We start from the raw sequence: 21,018 nt of genomic DNA, 5'->3' as shown, positions 1-21,018 counted from the left end.
CATCCCAGCTCCTATGTAAGTCAGTTGTGCTTTCCCTTTCCTGTCTACCTCCCCTGACGGGTGGGTCTTATATTTGGATGGAGGCTACCTATTGAGTTTAATTTTTATTGCTTCTTTAATTCTAACAGTGTGAAGAGTGCCAGTGCTGGCAGCATGGGGTCTGCATGGGATTACTGGAAGAAAATGTGCCTGAGAAATACACCTGTTATGTTTGCCAAGATCCTCCAGGTAGAGATTTTTGGAGTCAGGGATCTTAACAGTATGTGGCCTTTTCCTTAGCACATCTGGCCGTGAAGCAGCCTGAGTGTTTTTGAGACTGATTTCTTCAGCATCGGCTAGACTCCACCTCCTCACCCTTGTTGCTAGTCCACCTGGTGGCCAGCTATCCTGAAAATAGCGATAAGAAAGCATGTATGAAGAGTTTCATCTAGTGGAAGGCCTTGCCTTGAGCTAGAATTTTTTTTTATTGTGATAAAAATCATTTAACATGAGATCTACCCTCTTAATAATTTTTTAAGTTACAGTACTGTTAATTGTAAGCACAATGTTTACAGCAGAGCTCTAGAACTTTTTCATCTTACAAGACTGAAACACTGTTGAAAACTACAGACTGCTTCACAAATTGGGTATTATTCTTGGCTAGGGGCACTCCAAATCTTCTGTTTCTGTTTTAGAATATATGCTGCCGGAGTGAACCTCTACCTTTGAGAGTTCATGTGGATGGGCATGTGGGCTCTGTCCTTAGCTTTTCGGGGTGATTAGAAATAGAACCTTCTGTACCCTCTGGTAGCTTTTGCCCTTCTTTGCATCGTTGCATCCTTGGAAGAGAACTGTGCCTATGAGGGGAAGAGGAAAGGTGTGACTGAGTAGAACCTAGAGCAGAGAACTAATTCCTTAGCAGGATCGGTTAGTTTCATTGTTCCATGGCAACAAGCTGGCCTATGGCTCTTGGGTACCCCTTTCCAGAAGCCTCAGGGTAAATTAAAAATCTGTGGTTCTTGTCAGATGATTCATTGGAATGGTACATCTTCTCCCTTCACAACCTGAGTGTTCTCTCCCCTTGACACTATTCCTGTGACCCCTGTATAGCTAGACAGTGTTTGAGAGCCTCTGCTTCTGTTCCTCCTTTCAGTCCTCATAGTTGAACCTTGTAGGAGTTCTTATTCCCATTTTTGGTGGAAAAAATGGATGCCCAGAGAATACAGATGACTTTCCTAATCTCATAAAGCAAATTGGAATTAGAACTGGCTTGTATGACTAAGTCCCTTGATTTTGCTGATTGACTAGGATGTGGCTGGCCACCACAGTTAATTTTCTAACACATAGGTCCACTCAGGGTGTGATGACCTCAGTTGTGACTCCTTGTCTTCTCAGCTTAGTATATTGATGGAGAGGAATCTGCCTGTTTTCCCCTTTATCCTAAGGAAAGAATGTCACCAGAGAATTGGTGTGAGTCATGGAGTATTATTGAGAGTCAGGATCTTGGAGATCCTCAGTTCAACCCCAGTATTTGACAGGCAGGCAAACAAGCTCAGAAAGGGGATGACTGGTTTAAGATCATTCAGGCAGTTTGTGCCAGATAGGTGATGAGCACCAATGTCTCTGACCTTGTCTTGTAAAACAGCTAGTGCTGCTCTAAATTCTGCTGCTCAGGCCACTCCTGCAGCCGGTGCCTCTGATTTCCCACACAAAATCCCCAGGACTCTTTTAAAACTCTTAAGTCTACTTTACTGTCTCTCACTCTTTCCCTCTACTTTCCCCTTTGTGCAAATTATATACGCCTCCTTCATCAATTCCTGTGCACTTGCTGAACTCTTAGAACTCTAATTGCCAAGACTGAATACAATCCTGCTTAAATTCATAAGCACTCAATATCTGTCACATTTATAGACTGTGATTGACTTTGCAATGTCTTCGACCAAAAGTTTAACCTAACAGATTTATTATTTAAAGGTTAAAGATATTCTTAACAGAATCAAGATGCATCCCCACCATGTATCTTTGTAAAGCCAGAAAGAACCCATGGACTTCAGTAGGGATTCCCTGGGTAGTTACAGGGTTTTTATACATTTTGGGAGGTGAACAACAATCTAGTTGAAAGCTGTTTCCTGTACTTATGGAGTAGTAAGCACTGCTAAGTCACATATGTTGTGTTTTTAGTCCTTTTTAAGGATCATTGTAATGAACAGGACCATTAAAGCTTTCCAATTTCTCTGTCATTGTAACAGATGGGAAGCAGAGATCCAGGGATGGAGAGGGGCTTGGCTGTCTATTTAGTTAGGTGATAGGTGATACACAGTCAGAGGGCGACTGTGGCTTCTTTCCATTTGATAAATCCATTCAAGATAACTTTTGCTAGACACTGGGGATATAACCAGGAACAAGATGGCTCCAAATCTTCTTTGAGTGGGGATAGTACCAGAAACAGTTGTAAAAATTAGTTAAATAAAGAAGAACATGTTAGATAGGAATGGATAGTGTGAGGGGATAAAAGGGATCAGATAAGGAACAACTGGAGGAAATTACTGAAGAAACTCTTTAGCTTTGGGAGGTAACAGAAGGCTTCTGTGAAGAGGTGGTAAGGAGTCACTCCTGCAGAATCCTTGGGGAATAATGCCTCAGACAGAGGGGGTATAGAGCAGAGATCCTAAGACCAGTAAGAACTTGATGTGTTCCAAAAACTGACAGGAGACCACTGTAAAGATGTGGCGATGAGGGCAGGAAAGAGCTGGCCTGCTGCCTTCATCAGGCTAGAGAGCTTTGATTTTCTGTGTGTAGTCAGAGGTCATTAAGTAGGAAAGGGAATGCTGTGATTGAAATTTAAATTTCTTAGTGCCCATTCCATGTCTGTCCAGTTCTAGATGATCAGGAAATTTGCATTCCTTACTTACTACCTTCTCCCCAATACCTAGTAGAGAGCCCATCATATGGTAAGTGACAAATGAATGTTTATTGCATGGTTAAGGGAAAAAAAGACATGCCACTCCACCCTTCCAGTAGTTTGTGTGATAATTTGTATGGTATAAAGTGGTCTGGTTTTCCTTCAGACCATATGTTAACCATCTTATTGTCACTGCTTTAGGTCAGAGGCCTGGCTTCAAGTACTGGTATGACAAGGAGTGGTTGAGCAGGGGACATATGCATGGCCTGGCATTTTTAGAAGAGAATTACTCCCACCAGAATGCCAAGAAGATTGTGGCCACCCACCAGCTTCTCGGTGATGTGCAGAGAGTGATTGAGGTTCTGCATGGTCTACAACTCAAGATGAGCATCTTGCAGTAAGTGTGACACCTGCAGCTTTGGGGTAGATCTGGTTTGGGATGGTCTGTGAAGGCAGGGTAAATTTAGGAAATTGGAAAGCCACAAAATCAATGATAAGACACAAGAGTTTGAGACCTTTACTAAAAATTATCATTTACATGATAAACTTTCTTTAAAAACCAATTTTATCTGTATATAATTTACATATAATTATAATCATTTTAAGTGTTCATCGAGTTTTGACATGTGTACGCCCTTGCAACCACCCCATAGTCAAGATATGGTGTTTGTGTTTAGTTTGTTGGGTTTTTTTTGGTGTTCAGTCCTGTGTTGTTTTTAATTTTGGTAAAATATAAAATTTATAAAATATAAAATATAAAATTTAGCATCTTAATCTTCTTAAGCATACAGTTCAGTAGTGTTAAGTATATTCACAGTGTAAAACCAATCTCTTTCATCTAGCAGACCTGAAACTCTCTACCCATTAAACAAATAACTCCTTTTTACTTCCCCTCCCCCCACTCTCTGACAACCACCCTGATACTTTCTCTGTGAATTTGGTTACTGTAGGTACATCATATAGGTGGGATCCTAGTATTTGTTTTTTTGTGTGATTTATTTCATCTTCAGGTGTTATCTGTATTGTAGCCTGTGTCAGAATTGCCTTTTTTAAGAGCAAATAATAGTCCATGGTATATAATAACATATTTTATTTATTCATTCATCCTGTGCATTCTTGATTAGTAAACAAAGTAAAGTTGAAAACTGCTGGAAGAGCTACCGTTGATGAGCCGGACCTCTAACGTAGTGATTGCTCAATAAATTTACCTCTTGATGTTTTTTGCTCATACAGAAAAAACAAATAATAGTCCATGGTATATAATAACATATTTTATTTATTCATTCATCCTATGCATTCTTGATTGGTAAACAAAGTAAAGTTGAAAACTGCTGGAAGAGCTACCGTTGATGAGCCGGACCTCTAACGTAGTGATTGCTCAATAAATTTACCTCTTGATGGTTTGCTCATACAGAAAAAACTTTAGGCCTTTTGGAGTTGGACTTCTGACTTTTAATAGCCAGAAATTTGAGGCATGAAATTGAGTTTGAGTTTCCTTTTGGGGTTGCCTTCTTTGTGTCAGATGTCCCAAATTCATTTATAAGCTCTGAGAAAGATAATGTGGTTCTTACTGGGTTTTATAACCTACCCCACTTTACCAAGAAGGGCAGCAGGGGCCTGGAGTTAGGGAGCTGCTCTCCATGGTTTCCAGGGGTAGAGCAAGAACTAGAACTTCCGTCCTGGCCCCTATCAGGTACTTGTCCTGACCTTTCTAATTGCATCTCTTCAGCAATACCATGAATTTCCTTTTGATTTTAACACAATCTATGGCAGGGACAGTTTTTCTTTTGTGAAAATCTCTCAAGTTTTCCTATGAGCCTACCAGTAGGGGACCATTTTAGTTAAGTCATCACCATTGACAAACTAGTGCCATGCATGAGTTAGACTAACAGGCCACTCCCTGACAAGATTTCCCTCATTAGTCCTGGAGGCTTCTTGGCATCAGGCAGAATGCCAGAGCACTTTGATGGCAGGATGGTGGTCTGCTTTCTCTTGCATTCTGGTACACAAAGGCCTGGCTTCAAGTACTGATGTGACAAGGACTGGTTGAGCAGGGTACATTCATTAAAGGTATTTATTGGCTTGGGTAAAAGCTAAGCTGCTATAGTATATCACTATAGCCCAGCTGAACAAAATGGGATTTTCTTTATCAAATAATATGAGGTATAGGCAGGGATCTAGGCTAGATAGGTGGCCTTTCTCCAGATCTGTCCATAGACTTGGGTTTCTTCTGTCTTACTGCTCTGGCATTCCATGGGGGGTTACCCTTATGTGCATGGTGAAAACAGTCTCACCTCTACCTCAACCCTGCTCGTGTACAGGGGGGACAGAAAAAAAGGGAAGCACAAAGAGTGTCATGGACACACCTAACTGCAGGAGAGGCTAGCCAGGTGGCCTGCTCAAACTCAGGAGTTGGGGTATAAGAGAAGAGACTGAATGCTGGGGGTAATTAGCCATCACCGTGACAATGTCTGTTGTAGTGAACTGATTCAAGTGATGACCCTGGATGTCAGGGGCTAGATATTCCCTCATATATTATAAATTGGACCATTTTACTTTATATGAACCAAATAAATTTCTTTATTAGATGCTAGAAATTGAGAAAAGTAGCAGGAACTCCTTGTGAGGTCCACCTAGGAAAAACGTCACATGATGTTTCTGATTGTAAACTGCTCTCTCTGTCTCTCTCTCTCTCTGTCTATATATATATATATATATATATTTTTTTTTTTTTTTTTTTTTAAGATTTAATTAGATGGTATTCCTTCTTTTCACGGAAATGCCAGTGCTCCTGCCATGTCCCATGCGCTGGATCCTTGCCCTTCTGAATCCCTCTTTAAATCTTTTATCCTTTATAGCAGTGACTGTCCTGGAATTAAATCTGACTTTTAACAATTCAGAAGAAGGTGCAGGGAGATCTCATTAATCATTATATATGGACAAAAGATCCTGGTTAGAGGGTGGTTGTCCTAGTATATCTGTGTACATATGGATAGTGTCTGTTGTCATGGGCTCTGGATCTTCATTTTTAGAACTATTGTTCCTAAGTGGCCTGGCAGTTTTATTTTCAAAGATAAACAGTAAAACTTGGAATAACTTCAGATCATCTTTCGTCATAAAAACAGTGGCATGCGTGGTTATGCATACCTTCTTTATGACTGACAGGGCTTGATAAGGAAAGGCCAGGGTCATCCCTGTGTGGAGTAGTAGCTAGGACTTCAGATCTTAGCTGGGAGGGTGAAACGGTGGGTGGATAAAGCAAAGACTTGTAATTCTTTTTTTTTTCTTTTTTTTTTTTGTGGGACCCTTGCCGGCGGCCGGGGGGGCCGGGGAACGAACCGGCGCTACAGAGGCTGCGGGCAGCCTCGCAGCCCAGCGCTCAACCACTGCGCCACCAGGGGAGGCCCAAAGACTTGTAATTTTCATGTAAGAAGAGGCCCATGCTATAACTTAAATGTTCTGTGTTAACAGATTTCACACTGTAGCGGATTAGAAAATCAACAGTGACTTTCATATTCCCCTACACAATTATGATTTCAAAGTTGTGTCTGGGATCTTGGGTTCCTGGGTGCCAGCTCCGATTCTATGTTGGTGGTGGCCCAGAAACCTAGGCAGCCTTAATGCTGGTTGCTTCTTTTTCTTCACCAGGGGATGGGTGGTATGGGCACTGTTGTAGTGCCAGAGCTGCAAAAGGATTGTTTTCGCCCCTAGGGTTTTATGAGATCACTCCACTCCTTTATTCTATGGCTTATTTCATTTCTGCTGGAAGACTTCAGTTAAGTGGAGAGAGTGTGTGTGTGTGGGGTGGGGGGGTGGAGGTGGGGGTGGGTTCCCATAAAGGGAATTTGCTGGTGAGTTAAGCTTGTGTGTTCCTGCTGATCTGGTTTCAGTGTTTCTCATTTGGGGACTGGGAAGGTACTGTTAGTATTTGTATACCAGGGGGTAGTTCTTTGTGTGGGATTGTCTCAGGTATTAAGAGGATGTTTAGCATCTCTGGATTCTATGAACTACATCAGGAAGGCCCCCACACATGTCTAAACATTTCTTTGAACTGAGTTTGAGTAATACCTTCTGTATCTTTCCGTTTGTTTCCAAAGTCCCTTGTAGTGCACTGCCTCCCAGCTGTGAGCTGCTGGTAACTGATAGATGGCACTCAAGCCTTCTCTTTACTTGTAGTTTCTTTCTCCCTTCCTCCTTTCTTCCTTCCTTTCATTCAGTGAGCAATGAGCAAATATTATCATAGAAATTCTAGATGGTAAAGAAGTGTTAAAGGTGAAGTTCATCTAGACTAGCAGCTTTTAAATTTTAAAGCTATATATATCATACAGGAAGAAATACATTTTGTATCACTCTTGTATAAAACTGAAACTGGTATTTCACTAAATCTACTCTTTCTTAAAATGCACTGATATTTTCTGTTCTATTTTTCCTTTTTTTTTTTTTTACAATAGATTATGATCCAATAAATTAATTTAATGGCCCTCCATTGGGAAAAACTCAAATAGTGAATTATTCTGGGAAACGCTAAAGTTGTACATGGTTGTATATGTGCATACATGTGGGCAAAACCTCAGCAGATTCTCTCAGAGGAATCTGAACCAAAAAAGGATTGAAATCCCTGTTCCTTAATAAACTTTTCTCTTAAAATGTGAAAATAGAAGATTTTAGAGGAATTTTTAAAAACTTTATTACAGCCTACACATAGATGACATTTGATTCCCCCCACACTCTCCATCATTACTGCAGTTTTTTTAATGAGTGCCATTGCTTGCCAGGATTATTGTGACTCCTAATAAGGCTATTTTACTGTCACATTTGAAGAGCACTTTACCATCAAAAAGGTACTTCTATTTGAATTAATTCACTTAATCTTTATCAAAGCAGACAGATAGTTAGCCTAGTTTTATAGAGAAGGAAATGAAAATGAGGCTGAGTGAATGATTTGTCTAAATTCTACTTACTGCTAATCAACAACTGAATTGAAACACAAAGTCCAGTCCCACTGTGGGAACTGACAAGTGAGTCCCACTTACTGTTTACTGTTCTCACAAATGGTAGCACTGGCTGGAACAAACAAAACTTGCTTGAAAGTGGTCTCCTCATAGACTGTGGATTTATATTACATCTTGCTTGGCAAATGGTGGTTTGTGGCCAGATGACCCAGATGGGAGCAGTTGCTCCAAAGTCCTTTTCTGTATTTGCCCTCCAAACAGAAGCAGAGAGCATCCTGATCTGCAGCTGTGGTGTCAACCTTGGAAACAGCACTCAGCAGAGGGGAGATCTCATTCCAAACATACTCATATTACTGAAACCAAGTGCAAGGAGGAAACCCCAAGCTATAGAACTTTGAATGGGGTGGTGGAGAAACCTCTGCCCCTGCCCTTGCCCCGGTCTGTGGAGGAGTCCTATATCACTAGTGAGCACTGCTACCAGAAGCCCCGCGCCTATTACCCAGCTATGGAGCAAAAGCTAGTGGTGGAAACCCGAGGCTCTGCCCTTGATGATACGGTCAACTCCCTCCATGAGAATGGTGATGATTGCCTTACCCCGCGCCTTGGCTGGCCTCTAGACCAAGACAGGAGCAGGGGGGACAGTGACCCCAAACCCAGTTCACCAAAGGTATGTGATACTCTTGTTCTTATTTCAGTGTTTGAGTGCTGTAGGTTAGGGTTTAAAAACCTGTGGAGGATCTTTATTGTAAAATTGTGTATATTGTAAAATTGTATTTATATTTGCTTATAATAGCTGGTTTTTTTTTTTTTTTTTTTTTTTTTTGTCTGTCAAAATGGATGCAAGTTCAGGAGATTTCATTTAAGCCCATGGTCACTGGTTCCAGGAAACACCCACAGAATGACATTGTTATTGGGGGTGGGGATGGAGGTTGGGAAGTAACAAGGAGAAAAGGACTGATTAGAGCATGAAAAAGTGAGTTTTTTCTTTAACACAGTCAGCTTTGTAATTGTACCTTAGATGCTGATTCGTAGCATGAACAAAGAAGGAATCAAGTATTTTGTTAGGCTTAGTTTTTTTATACAATTGTATGAGCTTTATTTTGACTGTTAACTTCATAGCCCAGACTTCAGAACAGTATGTTTTGGCAAAATATTTGCTGCTTGCATCAGTTTTTCCAAGAGCTACTGTCTTTTTTTTTTTTTTTTTTTTAATTCAAGTCATTCTCCTCTGAAACCCTCTTGTGTCATCCTCCTACTCAATGGTTCATCTTTAACTGTTCACTGTTCTCATTCTGCCCTATTCTATGTTATCATTGAGACTTTGTATCATTTGAGAGCTTCTCTGCCCTCATCATCCTTACTTTCACAAGCCTGTGTGTTGGTATCACCAGCATTAAATGCATTGTTGCATAATGCTGAGAGGGAGATCTAGATTATAAACTCCTAAAGGGTGGGTGGGCATTGCGCATCATTCATCCTCTCCCCTTGCTGGGTAGGGCTGACAAGGACAATTTCATGCCTGGGTTCCACCACTTACTGTGAGATGCTAAACAGGTCACTTTACCTCTTCAGGTGTGTCTCCTCACCCATCTTTTTTTTTTTCTTCACATTTTATTTAAATTTTATTTTTTATGTTACCCATACAATTACAACCCCCTTATTTTGACCCCAGTCCCTCCTTTCCCCACCCCCCACCCCCCCATAGAGTATCTCTGGTTCATAGTTGTTTGTTGATTTTGATATTTTCTTTCTTATAGTTATTCTTTTTCCTGATCCCTTATTTAAGTTTCCTAGATTCCTGCTATGAGTGAGACCATCCGGTATTTTTCTTTTTCTTTCTGGCTTATTTCGCTGAGCATGATCCCTTCCAGCTCCATCCATATTGCTGCAAATTGCATGTGTTTATCTTTTTTGAATGCTGAGTAATATTCCATGGTGTATATGTACCACATCTTCTTGATCCAGTCATCTATTTTTGGGCATTTGGGTTGTTTCCAAAGCTTAGCTATTGTAAACAGTGCTGCGATAAACATAGGGGTGCAGGTGCTCTTTGGAATGGATGTTTCTGTGTCCTTTGGGTAAATACTTAGGAGTGGAATTGCTGGATCATATGGAAGCTCTATGTTTAGTAGGTCAAGAAATCTCCACACAGCTCTCCATAGTGGTTGGACCAGTTTGCACTCCCACCAACAGTGCAGGAGAGTTCCTTTTTCTCCACACCCTCGCCAACATTTGTTGTTGCTAGTATTTTTAATATATGCCATTCTTACTGGTGTGAGATGGTACCTCATTGTAGTTTTGATTTGCATTTCCCTGATTACAAGTGATGTTGAACATTTTTTCATATGCCTGTTGGCCATTTGCATTTCCTCTTTGGAGAAGTGTCTTTTTAGCTCTTCTGCCCATTTTTTGACTGGATTATTTTCTTTGTTTTTATTGAGTCTCATCAGCTCTTTGTAGATTTTTTCCTCACCCATCTTTTGATGGGGCCAGTGACAGTGCCCTCTTAGTTACTGTGTAGTGTTGCTGTGAAAAGCTCTCAGCTCATTACTTTGCTTAATAAGATCTAAAAAAATACTAGTTAGAATCTGTTTCATTTCAGATGAAAGGTTGAGATCACAAACACCAAAAAGGTTTGTGATCCTGCATACTACACAGATTTCCTAGAGGCATCTGGCACATAATAAAAGACCAGGAAATACTGGGTGTAACGAAGGCAACTAGGGTTAAAAATCTTTCATTGATGGTAGACTAATTGTACTCTGGCACTGTGTTTTTATAAACTTTAATCTATTTCATCCTCATGAACCTTTATTTTTTTCCTTATGAACCTTTAAAGTATGTTTTACTATCTCCATCTTTCCCTTGAGAGAACACAGGCTCAGAGAGGTGAATTAGCTTATCCAGGTTCACATACTCAGCAAGAGTCAAAGCTAGGACTTAAAATTAGTTTGTGTAACTCCCATGTAACTAACCCTTTTTCTACCTTTCTACTCTAGAAGTTTCTACAACATTCCTGTTCTAGTCAGATCTCAGGGCTCTGAAAACCATTCTGTGAGGCCTGCTTCAGGCCTGGGCATATTGGGCCAGTCTGTGGGAAACAACTGTGGTATCCTCTGCATCAGAGATCTGTGCTGCCCTGGGGTTGGGATATTACGACAGACATGCTTTTAGCCAATGTCCAAGATGAGGGAAAGGGAAATGTACGGACTTAGAGTATTTAAACTAAACTGGTTTCTATATAGTTGCAAACACTATATAGTGTTACTCCACCCAGTAACCTAAATGCCATTGCATCCCCAGGTGAGGGATTTTATCTCCAAAAAGGTCCTACCAGAGGAAGCCCCTGCTCGGAAACTGCTGGACAGAGGTGGAGAGGGGCTGCTGAGCTCCCAGCACCAGTGGCAGTTTAACCTGCTGACTCATGTGGAATCTCTTCAGGATGAGGTCACACATAGGATGGACTCCATTGAAAAGGAGTTGGATGGTAGGACTCTTTCTTGGCTCCTTGCCAGTTGGCAGGCACTGCCAACTTGTATTCCCAATGGCTCACAAGCTGTTTTCGGAACCCCGCAATCCTGCTCCCCAATGACAACTGTATTCTTGTCTCCTCCTCCTTTCAGCCTTACCCACTTCCATTCTCCTTTGCTTGGATAAGCCTTATTTTTAGTATTTATTGGGAACTTCTAAAGTCTCTGTGATGTCAGGGATCCTGCCTCACTTGCCCAATCCTTCTGCAAAGGAGGTACAGTAACTGGATTATGCCTGCAGGAAATGGGTGATCTGAGCAAATCTTCACCAATTTTTTGACTTAATTGAGTCAACTGAGGATTAATAGAAAAAGACTTTTATTTCAGCTTCTGATAAAACCTAAAATGCAGCCACCTTTTTATCAGTAGAAATTTAAGAACTTGACTGAGACATTTGTGTAGTAGACATTTGTATAGCCCTGGGTATTTCGCCCAGATATTAGGGTAACAGATGGTTCTGGAGGACAGGTGAGCATGATCAAGGTCAGCCTCTTTTGTAGAGAGGATGATGAGTCATTGTTGCCTGAAATGGCCCTCTCTCTTCTTCCCCCATATATGATCAGATGGGCTAAAGTGCTGAAATTCTTAGTGACATTCTTGCAGATCACGTGTTGGAATCTCACTAGGTCTTCTCTCTCTCTTCTGCCTAGTGTTGGAGAGCTGGCTGGACTACACTGGGGAACTGGAGCCCCCGGAGCCATTGGCTAGGCTTCCGCAGCTCAAGCATTGCATCAAGCAGCTGCTGACGGACCTGGGAAAGGTGCAGCAGATTGCACTCTGTTGCTCAACATGAAACTGGGCCCCCAGAAATATTGGGGGCACAATCCTGGGGCACCTGTAGGAGGAACTTCACATATTTAAATAAATAAACCTAGCATGCCGAATGCATGTGATACTGAGTGACTTCAGGGATCCGGGAAGGGGGTATGATGGACATTGAGCAAAGAGGTCATTTTGGCTGCTGGAGGGGAGGGCACTATGATCTCAAAGCCTACCAAGAAGATGGCAAATAGACTCTTGGGATTCCCTTCATCTGTGCACATCGTTGAATGGAGAGTGAGTCTTTTTGCACAAACTTCACTTGAAATCGTGCCACTGATGATAAATGGAATGAGAGCCAAAAATATTTAGTTGGAAACAGTTGTAAATTCAACTTGCAACTTATTTAATTGACTTTTCTGTCAGGTTGGGGCACTTGCCAAACCTTCTGGTTTCCGCCTGGCCTGGGTTTAGGCAGCAGGCATCATTTTCATTTTTTTCAGCTATGTGGGAATGTTGACTTTGCCATTCTGTGGAGGTGAGGAAGGAGCAGCGGCCTTGGCTACCCTCCATCTCCTTGGGACTCTTCATTTTTTTCATCACATCTCTTGCATGACATTATGCCACTGGGGACAAGTTTTATATGCTTTCACCCCAGAGTTGGCTGGGCTGTGTCTTTTGTAGCAGAGCCCACACAGCCTGTGGAGGAACTAGAATCTCTCTGTAATAAGAACATGGAAGGAATTCCAAGCTGAAGCAGGCAGGGTCTGGAACCCAAAGGACAGCATTTTCTACCCACTTATTAATAAAACAACTTCCCAGTTCTATTTAATGTTCAAGAAATGTTTCCCGAAATTTTGAACTCTTTCACTGTAAAGATTTGTTACAAAGAATGTGGTTTGGGGACTTACCTTATTTTATATTGTTGTAAAAAAAACTTAAAATTCTACATGTGCCGCTTTTCTCCTTTACTGAAGGGTGTATGTTCAGTAGTTGGCATTTTCAGAGTTGTTTTAATATCCTCAATCATTTTAAATTCCTGTTTGTATAATTTTGTGAGATCAAGGTGATTATGCTGCTTAAGGTTTAGGTACAACCTATTTGTACCTTTTGAGACGATATTTTGTTACTCTTGCAGGTTACCAGTCAACAGTCAGATGTAATTACTATATTGTTATTCCTTACTCGGCAATGTTAAAGAAAACGTTCCATATTTGAGGAGTGACCCGTTTCACAGTTAGTTTTTTTTTTGTAATTACTAAAGACAGAAATCAAAGCACAGTTGTCCATTAACATTCACAATTTAATTATGGGTTTATGAATCTGTAATGTTATATGCTGCAAATATTTACTATGTAAACGTGAAGTAGCCAATATCTCAATAGCAATGACAGTATCTCCTGCAACCTTTGGAATGGTTAGGCTTTAAGGCACAGGTCATTGTGGTCGTGAAGGCCTCTGTATCAAGATCTGCTTCAGGGAATGCTCTGCCTAGTGATTTATTCACCATTTGATACAGAATGAAGTGAGGAGAAGTTGACCTGCTGTAGCTTATTCATCAAAGAGAATTCATGTGGTTGTAATATCTGTAATAAAGCTGACACAATTCCTCTACAAAAGGCTGTTTCCCATTGCTAATGTTGGTTTTTCTGATTCAGGAAGAAATGCTCAAGGAGTACATGTGGTGTGTTTTGGATAAATTATTAGACAGCCACTTTAAAAGAATTGTGTCATGCTTGTCTGAAAAGAGAAGAAACAGGATGATTTTCTATAGCCACAACTGTGAGGTTATCACTCTTGTATACTGATTTTTCTTTCCTGAAAATACATTTGAGTATCACATCTGGGGATACTGTAATTTTAAGGTCGTCAGTCTCATGTCTTTTTTCAGAGATGAGAGCAGAAGTGGAATTATCCTAATTTTGTCAAGTGGCCATTATTTGTTTATTTAAGTTTTATAAAGGAAACAATCCCATATTACTCATTGTGATTTTTGTTCTTAGGGAAGCAAGGGAAGACTAAATTCCAATAACCTCAGTGTGCTTTCCTAATTTAAAGCCATGTTGAGGGGCTCCCTCCCCCCATTCCTGGGTCAAGTTGTATTAACCCCAAGTTGGAGCACTGGATAACTGTTATTTGCAAATATTACTGTTACCATTTAGAAATATGTACACTACCTAAGTTTTCTTTTGAGAAAAAAAACTACCCATCTATAAAAAATTGCCTTGACAAACACAGTTTTGGTTTGAGTAATCATTTTGTTTCTTTAAGTGATGAGTGTATGCAAGGTAGACCCTTGACGAGCTAACATTGCACTGTGGTTATGTATCTATGTTTACGCGCTATTAGAACAGAAGGCGCTGTATATAGAAATGTTGCTTTGAGGCAATATTTGCAAAACATGCAAACTTCTGTATGTATTTGGAAAAAATAAACAGGTTTTTGTTGCTATGTTTCAGTAATGTTATCGAATTGTTAAAGTTCTCTACCCCACTTTTAATATCCATTACTTAATTTTTTATAGTCACTACTTTTGAAAGGAAGTCTGCTTTTACAATCTAAAGATTCATCTGCAGGGAGGCAGATGCAAGTTCAAGATCCTGAATCTCAAGAAAGTATGCAAAATACTTTTGAATTAATTTAAGTGTCTTAATATTCAAGTAAAATGCCCCTCACCAGTCTCTATACCCAGTCTAAGATTTGTTGTTCAAGCTGCAGGCTTAATAGATTTTTGGTTGTTAAAAGCAAGTGCAGGGAAGACAGGTCTGGCCTTCCTTATGAGATGGCCTTTCTTTCTTTAAAGATGACTGCAAGTAGGGCATTCTGGGACCAACCCAAACTGCTTATGGATCCCAATTAGCACCTTCCTGGGTGGGCAGAAGATTCAGGGAACAGTAGATGCAAGAACAGATGAAGAGGGCCTCCCCGGTGGTGCAGCGGTTGAGTGCTGGGTTGCGGGGCTGCCCGCAGCCTCTGCAGCGCTGGTTCAATCCCCGGCTGCTCCCTGGCCACAGGAGGAGGGTCCCACATGGTGCGCAGACCTCTCCTGCCGCCCGCTGCTCCCCTCAGCAGTGTGCTTCGTCCTTCTGCCTGCTCTGCTCCCCGCTCTGGCTCTGGTGAATTCTCTCACCCTCCCGCGCTTCTGGCTGTACCCAGTGCTTGTATAAATAAATCTTTTTAAAAAAAAAAAAAAAAACATGAAGATTTCATGGCAGGGCTTTTCCATAAAGTAGTTTGTCAGTTACTTGCATACTTCCTTCTTCCCTTTCTAAACAATTATGCTTATTTAACAAAGGGAAGCAGTTGGTGAGTCTTGATGAATAAAGCAGAGATGACAAACATGATCTAGCCTCTCTCTGCAAGGACCCGCACTAAACACATCTCATTCAAATAAACCTATAGCGTGGGCCTTTCGGAAAGCCTGTGCCCACAGGCTGATTGTGGCGGCATTATTGGTAAAGAACCTGTAGCCCTCTAATAAGCACTTAATAGAACCAAGTATTTGCCCTGCAGGATCCCACAACCAAAGGCAAGGCATCTTTAGCCAAGTAGGAAAACAAGTTCTGATTCTAGCTGAAGGTTAAGGGGTGAATGAATATGGAACCCAGGACGCTGGAACCCTCAATTACATCTACTCCAACTAAACAAAGGAAGCCTAAGTCAGTCCTGGGCGAGTGAGTAGCAGAAAAATTTCCCAGATGTGGTGGAGGCCCAGGGGACCGGTAATAATCCCACAGAAGCCAACGAAAACCAAGCAAATAGCAAACAAAGGTTTTATTCTCAATTTCGCCATCAGCCAGAAAGTAGGCTGGAAACAGGCTCGGGAAAACAAACTCAGTAAAGGACGAACGAAAGAGACACAACAGACTACCAGATCCACCAAAACTCGTTTTCTATGAACGCGGAGTGGGGAACCAGGTTCAGCCCCTCCAATCATGGCAATCATGGCTCCAGTCCAGGGAGCGCCCGGCCCGGCCCGGCCCGGCCCGGCCCGCTGGCAGCTCAGCCGGTGATGCGCACATCGGTGCGGCGGCGAAGGCGCCGGGCCCGCGCCGCGTCGGGCAAGATGGCGAGCAGCTGCTCTTGCACCAGCATCTCCACGATCTGCTCCTTCGTGCGGATGTCAGGTCGCAGCCACTGACGGGAGAGTTCCCGCAGCTGCCGAAAGGCCTCGCGTGGGCCTGCCGCGTCCTGGTAGCGGAACTGGCGGAAACGCTGGCGGAACGTCTCGGGGCCGGGCCGGGAGCCGCCGAGGCCCGGAGGCGAGCGCGGGGCGGCCTCGGCAAGCGACGCGGGACCCAGTGGTGCGGGCCCGAGGGGCAGTTCTAGGGCCGCGGAGGCCGCCGCGGGGGGTGGAGTCACTTCGGGGTCCGCGGCATTGGGGCTGGAGGATTCGGGGGCGGGCGGTGGGCCCCCACACTTGGCTTCCGGGCCCGAGCTCGGGCCGTCTCCATCCTGTTTCTCCAGTGGTGGCGCGGAGGTACCAGCAGCCGCCAAGCTTCCCTCGGTCGCTGCCATGACTCCGGGTCTGAACGTCACTCTTTGTCGGCCGACTGTGGGCTCAGCACCGAGTAGACGCTGAGGTGGGGTAAGGAGGGAGGCGTTTTCAGCCGAAAGGCAGAGCCCGCGGAACCCGAGGGAGGCCCACCTGATGCTGACCAGGACCGCGCCGACTGCAGCGCCGGGGCCGGCCGGAAGCGGAAGTGGCCGCTGGTTCCTCTATGAGCCGCTCAGCGCGCGAGCGCCGGGGAGCCCGGCCCTGGCTCCAGAGAGCGGCGCCCCCTAGCGTTCGCGCGAAGCCTCGGGAGGAGGCCGGAACTGAGGCGCGGCGAGCCCATGAGAGCACGTGGCGGAAGGCGCTGCGTCTGGGCCTCTCCGCTCGCCTTGTGGACGAGGAGGCGAAGCGGGAGGAACACGCAGAGAAGGAAGAGGGCTGCGGAAGAAGAAAAGCGGGGTTCTTTTCCTCTCAGAATGACAGGTGACCCGTGCCTCCCCCTGCCCGCGCGCCGCTCTCCTTGACCTTGGCTAGGATGATATCGAGCCGCGAGTTTTTCAGGACTTGGCTAGGGCCCTTCTCAGAAAGTTCTGTAGCTTCGTCAGAAGAGGAGGGCAGTAGCACCCACCTTATCGCGAGTGTGACAGATATAACTAAGATGCTCAGCACACACAAAGAAATTTGCCCCTTATCTGTAAAATGCGGATGTAATAGAACTTACCTCAAAGAAGCTGTGAGGGAATTCGGTGAAACGATGCACTTAAAAGCAAGTAGTTCTGACAGCACTTTGGTAAGTGATATTATATTCTGTTTGACAGTTGCCTCACAAATAGGTTTGCACCTAGAAAGACCTATGAGAGACATATGAAAGACTTTGAACAACAGCCTCTGTTTTTAGTTGAAGTTATTTAAGGAGGTGACAAGTCCTTTCACTTACTCAGTTTTTACTGGGTCTTTCATACACACACACACACACACACACACACACACACACACACACACACACAGGTAACTTTGAACTCTGCAGGGTGAGTGGGCTTGTTTAACAATCACCAATACACCAGTCACCCCGATGTAAGACTTGACCTCTTCCATAGGATGTACTCTTTAGGATAGATAGAAATAGATCCTCCCAGAACAATTTCCACTTCTTAAAAATCATTTCTAAGGTCTTTTATTTTTTAAAGTTACTGACTTGTAAAAATTGGGAGATTTCACATGCAGATCTGGATTTCCAGCTATTCTTGAAAAAAGTGGAAAAGCTGGCCATAAAGAGCTCAGAATTTCGTATTGAAAAATTGAATCCTTCTCTCAGGAAAGGGAATGATCTCTTGTGATAACTGGAATCAGGAAATGTTCTAGTTTATTTCTTCCATCCCTATTGGAGTCATGGGATAGCTAGAGATCTTTCAGAATTACTGCATGCGAGAATGGAAGGGAACCTTAGAGATTAAGTCTGATTCAGTCATTTTCTTTTTTCTTTTTCTTTTTTTTCTTAAAGGAAGTCTTTTTTTAATTAAAAAAATTTTATTTATTCAAGAGCTGGGGTACAGGCCAGAGGTGCGGGAGGGTGAGAGGATTCACCAGAGACAGAGTGGAGAGCAGAACAGGCAGATAGACCGAAAGCACTGCTGAGGGGAGCAGCTGGCGAGACAGGAGAGGTCTGCAGGGCCATGTGGGCTGCTCCCTGGCCAGCTGGGAATCGAACCTGCCCTGCAGGGGCTGTGAACAGCTTCACAGCACTGTTCTCAACTCACTACGCCACCAGGGAGGCCCTGATTCAGTTATTTTAAACTATGAATCAGTAAGCCCCTCACCCTCCCAAAAGCCTGAAGTTATATCTCTTCCTAGAAGAGGGATGCACTTACATACTTTGCATATAATTTAGAGGCATTTTCCAGATACCCTTGAGCCCACTCAGAGGACCCAAGTTAAGTTTAAAATGTATTTTTATATGTAGTCTATTTGCATTGAATTTTGCAGGATAATTAGTCAAGATACCAAGAGGTAAAGGATCACTCCAAAGTACAAAAAATTTAAGTGGTTCTATGATGACAAAATTCTTTTGACTTCTAGTCCATTGCTCTTATTTTCTGTAGGGAACACCCCTAAATATATGTTTGGAATAAGGGTTATTTCATAGAAGGGACTCTGAAAGCTGGGTGGAGGGAGACTTATAAGTGTATAAAGGAAAATCTCCATTTGTAAGAGTGTTTCCCTTGCTCTACCAGAGGACTAAATCTTTTTTTAGTCAGTAGTAAGACAGCAACTTAAATCTGTATAACAGTCATACTGTGTTTACTGTGCCTTTACTGGTAACCTCCCACGACTGAGCTTATCCCACAATATCCTCTGATTTTAGGTGAAGTTATTTAAGGAGGTGACAAGTCCTTTCACTTACTCAGTTTTTACTGGGTCTTTCATATATATACATACATATATATATATATGTATATATACACTAAATTGATATATATATACACACACATATACACACAGGAAACATGCATGTTATGATTAGACTTCTTTTTGTTATTTTTCTCTTGTCAGTCTGTCTGATATTAATTTGACTATTTGTCAGTCTAGAGGAACTGAAAGGGGAAGGGAACACTGTCCCTGAACCCCAGTTTAGTTTCACTGACAGGATAAATTCATTGACTGGATGCTGCTTGCCTGTGAATGATGGCAGTGGAAGAGATCCTGGGACTTTTGACAAAAGCATCTACAAAAAGGTAAAAATGTTTACCACTTCAGCCTCTTACAGCTCTCCCTGGGAGGTCCAGATAACTAGTGAGCCTGTTCTGGGGCAAACCCAGGGGGGAAAGGGATGCCAGATTGTGTGAGTCCTCACCCACATTCTGAAAAATGCAGGACCAGTCCCAAAAGCAGATAGAGAGAAACAAGAAAAAAAAATTAATTACATATGGAGCAAGGAAAGGAAGTGCTCAAGAGAAAAAAAAGTCATTGGCTACCACTCCACTGGATGTTCTCTGTCTTACCTGCAGATAGCACCTGCTGAGCAGAGATCAGTGTACAATTGTTATAGGGCAGGATGAGGGGTACCTTGGGACCCCAAACCTGCCTACTCTAAATAGGTTCTACCATCCGCCACATGGAGACAAAACACACTCTAGTGCATAAGACTTTCAATGGAAAGGAACTTTTAATACAATTTATGTGCAATGAAGAGAAGGGAAAGAGTAGATAAAATAGTTTTAACACAAAACACTGAAAGTTACCCATCTCCTTGTGGGTAAATGCCCAGCCAAACAGGATTGGCCCAAAGCAGGACCACTGAGGCCTAAAAGCTTGCCATAGATCTAAGGTACCTTCTGTTGGGTCCCATAGAAAGGGGGCAGAAAGGGCCAGACAAGTATGGAAGGAAAAGAGAAAAATCAAAGCCCAGGTCAAGATAAAGGCTGCCATTGTTAACTTCTCCACAGTCCTTCACCCACATCTGTTTCAAATGTCTACTTCCATGTTCCCCAAGTCCGTGGTACAAGTCCAAGGTGGAGAAGCAAGCGCAGCATGTCTCTCTGCTCCAGGTGTCTCCTCTAGGTCATCTTGATCTCCCTTCTCTCCTCTTTTCAGCCCAGTCCTTTCTCCTCTCTCAGTCCTCTCAGTCTTTTCTACCCTTATTTCTCTGCCTAGCTCCACCTTTTTTAAAGTGGGTCAGGGAACCTGAGACCTCCCTTTTCCCCCGAGATTACCCTGCGCAATCAGAAGCCAGCCCCAAAAGAGAGCAACTTGCCTGAGCTCCTATTTAAAGTTCACCTGGTGGCTCTACTGTGCCCCTAGTTTCCAGCAGACCCTGTTCAGGAAATTGGGAATAGATTCCAGAAAGCCCCACATTTTACCAGGGATTGACTGAGCACCACCCACTTGACCCAGAGGATGCCCTTCACTGCTCCTCCTACAAGACTTTTTCTCTCTTCTAAATTTAAGATTGGGAGAGAAATTTTTTGGTGGAACTAGTTCCATGGGCATAATGACTCTTGGTTTTGAATATTGTTGGGTTGTAAATGCTTCATCTTTTAAATTTGAAATGTGTGGGTACTCTTAATGATTGATTCCTCCCCTTGTCTCGTTGTTTTCCTTGTCTCTTTCTTATAAGAAGGAAAAACTAATGGGACTGTAGGTGAGATTTTCCCCTTCATCTGGTTTTGTGCCCAAGAGCTAGACTTTGTGACCCCTCTTCTGTCTCTGCCATCCAGGAGTCTTTACTGGAATGCCTCTTTGGCACCAATCAAAAATTGATTGGGATCCAAACCCTTCTTTGTCTGACTGGGCCAGCTTTCAGTGAACTGTTAAACATTTTTGCTTCCTAACTCAAGTGCATCACCTTCTGGTACTGCTTATGGAACATAGGACTTTACTTTTTAGACTTTTGGGTTTTAGAAT

The 21,018-nt window shown here is 42.8% G+C and overlaps 3 protein-coding genes across 10 annotated transcripts in view; 2 read left to right on the top strand and 1 right to left on the bottom strand.

Moving 5' to 3' along the window:
- Positions 1-14,599, top strand: part of PHF20 (PHD finger protein 20) — a 125,789-nt gene extending 111,190 nt beyond the window's left edge. For all 6 annotated transcript variants that reach the window (XM_054696807.1, XM_054696806.1, XM_054696812.1 and 3 more), the window contains 5 exons: positions 129-228; positions 3,083-3,278; positions 8,095-8,500; positions 11,137-11,320; positions 12,014-14,599. In XM_054696807.1, coding sequence (XP_054552782.1) covers positions 129-228; positions 3,083-3,278; positions 8,095-8,500; positions 11,137-11,320; positions 12,014-12,156 — 1,029 coding nt within the window. In that variant the 3' untranslated portion in view covers positions 12,157-14,599. The remainder of the gene's footprint in view (positions 1-128; positions 229-3,082; positions 3,279-8,094; positions 8,501-11,136; positions 11,321-12,013) is intronic.
- Positions 14,600-15,336: 737 nt separating this feature from the next.
- On the bottom strand, positions 15,337-16,824 carry SCAND1 (SCAN domain containing 1). Its single transcript, XM_037521111.2, has one exon. It carries the CDS (start codon positions 16,638-16,640, stop codon positions 16,125-16,127), a length of 516 nt encoding a protein of 171 aa, XP_037377008.1. The 5' UTR covers positions 16,641-16,824; the 3' UTR covers positions 15,337-16,124.
- A 284-nt stretch (positions 16,825-17,108) lies between these two features.
- Positions 17,109-21,018, top strand: part of CNBD2 (cyclic nucleotide binding domain containing 2) — a 60,267-nt gene continuing 56,357 nt past the window's right edge. For 2 of the 3 annotated variants that reach the window (XM_054696804.1, XM_037495895.2), the window contains exon 1: positions 19,250-19,349. In XM_054696804.1, coding sequence (XP_054552779.1) covers positions 19,297-19,349 — 53 coding nt within the window. In that variant the 5' untranslated portion in view covers positions 19,250-19,296. Of the gene's footprint in view, positions 17,408-19,249; positions 19,350-21,018 lie in introns of those variants that run through there. The other variant, XM_054696803.1, reaches the window with a different exon arrangement.

This window comes from Talpa occidentalis, unplaced genomic scaffold, assembly GCF_014898055.3.
Source record: "Talpa occidentalis isolate TD23 unplaced genomic scaffold, MPIMG_talOcc4v2.1 talOcc4.10, whole genome shotgun sequence".
Lineage (NCBI taxonomy): Eukaryota > Metazoa > Chordata > Mammalia > Eulipotyphla > Talpidae > Talpa > Talpa occidentalis.
This window is presented reverse-complemented; position numbering and strand designations above follow the sequence as displayed.